This window comes from Perkinsus marinus, assembly GCF_000006405.1.
Source record: "Perkinsus marinus ATCC 50983 genomic scaffold scf_1104296956234, whole genome shotgun sequence".
NCBI lineage: Eukaryota > Perkinsozoa > Perkinsida > Perkinsidae > Perkinsus > Perkinsus marinus.
Window position 1 is genome coordinate 1,917 of NW_003207547.1, and position 2,749 is coordinate 4,665.

A 2,749-nucleotide genomic window follows, 5' to 3' on the forward strand; every position below is an offset into this window, starting at 1 on the left:
CTGCTTCGACTACCTGTCGGTAGTACCGGGAGTTGCTGAGAGGTCGACGGCGGCACTCTACAGAAGATACTCCATCTTTCATCGATGAGTATCCTAGCCGTGCGGTGACACACGAGTTCTTCCCTGTATATGAAGATACCATTCGCCATATATTTTGATGGAGGTAGATCGATACGTAGACCATCCTCGTGGTCACGTTTGGTCGAGTGAGTTGCTTCATAGAGATATCGCCTTGTAACTCCGCATGCTCATAGATAAGCTTCGAAACCACCGATACTACGTTTTCACTGTCATGCATTGCGGTTCCTTCACAGCAAGGACTGCCGATACAACTTATGTGTTCAGAGTGATTGGCGATACCAAGCATGAAAGTAGTTGCAGTTGGTGGCTCCAGCTTTCTCCCGACTACTATTGTCTCACATATATGATCGCCATCCAGCAGTCCATATCGAGGCAATGTAAATCAGTCACTGACAACTGAATGGTTGTTAAAGATCTCGGGAGGAAACTATGATCATGAACCACGATGAGTAAGATCAAACACTTCAATTCTAAAAGTCTATTACGAAACCAGTCAATTGAAAGTTTCAACTTGAAACGCTTCTTAATAACGAACAATACATGATACAACAATCACGTTCTCCTGCTCTAAAGGCTGCGGCCGTTGACTTCGTCTCTTGAACCCTTCCGAAGGGTCCCTTTGCTCCTTTTGGCCTTCGCCCCTTAGCGAGTATTCAGAACGACTCGATTCTGCTCCAGTTGCCGCTGCGTTTTTTTCAACAGACAGCAACATGCTAATAGTACACTGCGGAGCGAGCGCAAACTGGAAAACGATATACAGCTGCAGTGCATATGCAGCTGCTGCACTACCCCGACCATGTGAGGCTGCTATAGAAGACGCCTGCGAGCATCTAGATGCTGCATGAGGGCCAAAAAGAGTCGATTGAAACAGGCCTTGCGGCGTTGCAAATCGACAAGAATTTTATACAAGGGATAGGGCATGGCATGCCCTATCCCATTGCCTCCTCTGACCGGTTTCCTGGGCTGCTCTAGGAGCGGACAAGAGCGGAGGAGACACAATCTGACATTCGCGGCGTCTGACATTCCCTATCGGAGCTCCACAATCACACACAGGAGAGGCGATTACCTCGCACCTACGTAGGTGGGCAGGAGTTGTAGCTCGTCCGAACACTACGGCACTGCCAGCTGGGGTAACTTCTCCGCGGCTCCATAATCTCGCATGGGAGGCTTAGTAGAAGAAGTCGTTGATCATGCTATACCGTTCGTATGATATCATTTCGTTACGGTTTCACTGTGTTACGGCTGTTCTATTGCTTGGTGCGAATCATGGTCTCTGCATGCGTGTCGTCTATCATCCAATACCAGTGTCTAGGATTGCTAAGGTCAGGGGTTATGCCTCTCGTAAGGTCCGTGAGAGGCGGTATGAGAAGTCAATTGAGTCTGGTTTGGGTTTGGGACCCGAGCTTCGGGTCTTGGACACTCTGCTCACCATGTTTTGGATTGCACGGACAACAGTCCAAACCGTCGCGGAAGCGCATAGTGCATCGGAAGCTCCGAATAAGAAGAGCGAGTTGGCAGTAACGAAGAGAGTAACGACTAGTTGCGATATAGATCCATTATCTGACGACTTTATGCAAGTCTTGCATGGTAAGGGACTCGGTTGAGAAAGCCTGGTTGTGCAATTTAATTCACCGACTCGGTGACACCCAGGGAATCCCACTCCCGTGCTTGTCTTTCCCGTAGTTATTACGTCCTTTGTGGTCGCGTGACGCGACTTGCGTCATGTGACCCGCGTGGACGGTAGTCCGAATGGTTGACACTCGACGGTCGCGTCTCCTTCCGTTCACTTCCCGAAGGGTTCGGGCACAGTGTTTCGCTGAGTGTTTCGCTAGAGACCATTAGGTTACTTCACCGCGGAGTTCACCATTCTTGGGTCCTTGACACGAGGGCAAAGGACGTGGCGGATAGAAGCGCAAGGCGTGTCTAAGATGTTCGATAGTGGAGTTATCGAACCTGCATTGTTCCCGTGATAGACCCACAAAAACAGTACTGTTTCCCATAGCAAACTGCGATCTCTGACTGGACCTTGTAACTAGGTCTTTGTGACCTGACCCGCAGCTGATGCGAATACTGTATATACTCAGCAGTAGCGGAGCCCGTGATAGGAGAGAAGCAACGAGAGAAATGGGGAAAGGCGCCTCCTTTCGAATCGTATAGCATTTTCGCATCCTAGGATACCATAACTCTTTGATGCGATCCGCACCGTGCGTTCTATCTTGACAAAAGCAGTACCGCTCTAGAGTACAGTTGCAGGGAGGAAGATATACACCAGGTACATCGGCTATCGTTGTCACCTTTCTATGATGGTATCACGGCGGTACGATGCAGAAACTTCACTGACGTGACGTCACGTGTGCGCGTGCGAGCAACATGTGTGTGGTAGAATGAAGTTCATTCAATGAACTGTATATCATCTTATCGATGGCCTGTAGCTTGTAGCTCGCATTAGTCATATGGTAGCTGGGGGAGTCAACTCCGCTCGGCCCCTGCAGCTCCTCACCAATGCCTTCATTGTGCCTGCGTGGTGTGGTTTTGTGCTTGCGTGATGTGTGACATTAGCTACGCGTGTCCGCGCAAGTGCCGGTGAGGACTATTGGCGTGTCCCGATAGTCCTTAGACTCGTTTAACAAATTTCGTTATACTTGTTGTTCGTTGAGACATGTCGCGT

At 49.5% G+C, this 2,749-nt stretch overlaps 1 protein-coding gene across 1 annotated transcript; it reads left to right on the top strand.

The window, feature by feature from the left end:
* Positions 1 to 1,358: 1,358 nt before the first annotated feature.
* Positions 1,359 to 1,668, top strand: Pmar_PMAR015173 (hypothetical protein; the record flags this gene model as incomplete). Its single annotated transcript, XM_002775254.1, has 1 exon — positions 1,359 to 1,668. A coding segment is annotated over one exon (310 nt), but the record flags the coding sequence as incomplete, so codon positions are not given.
* Positions 1,669 to 2,749: the final 1,081 nt, after the last annotated feature.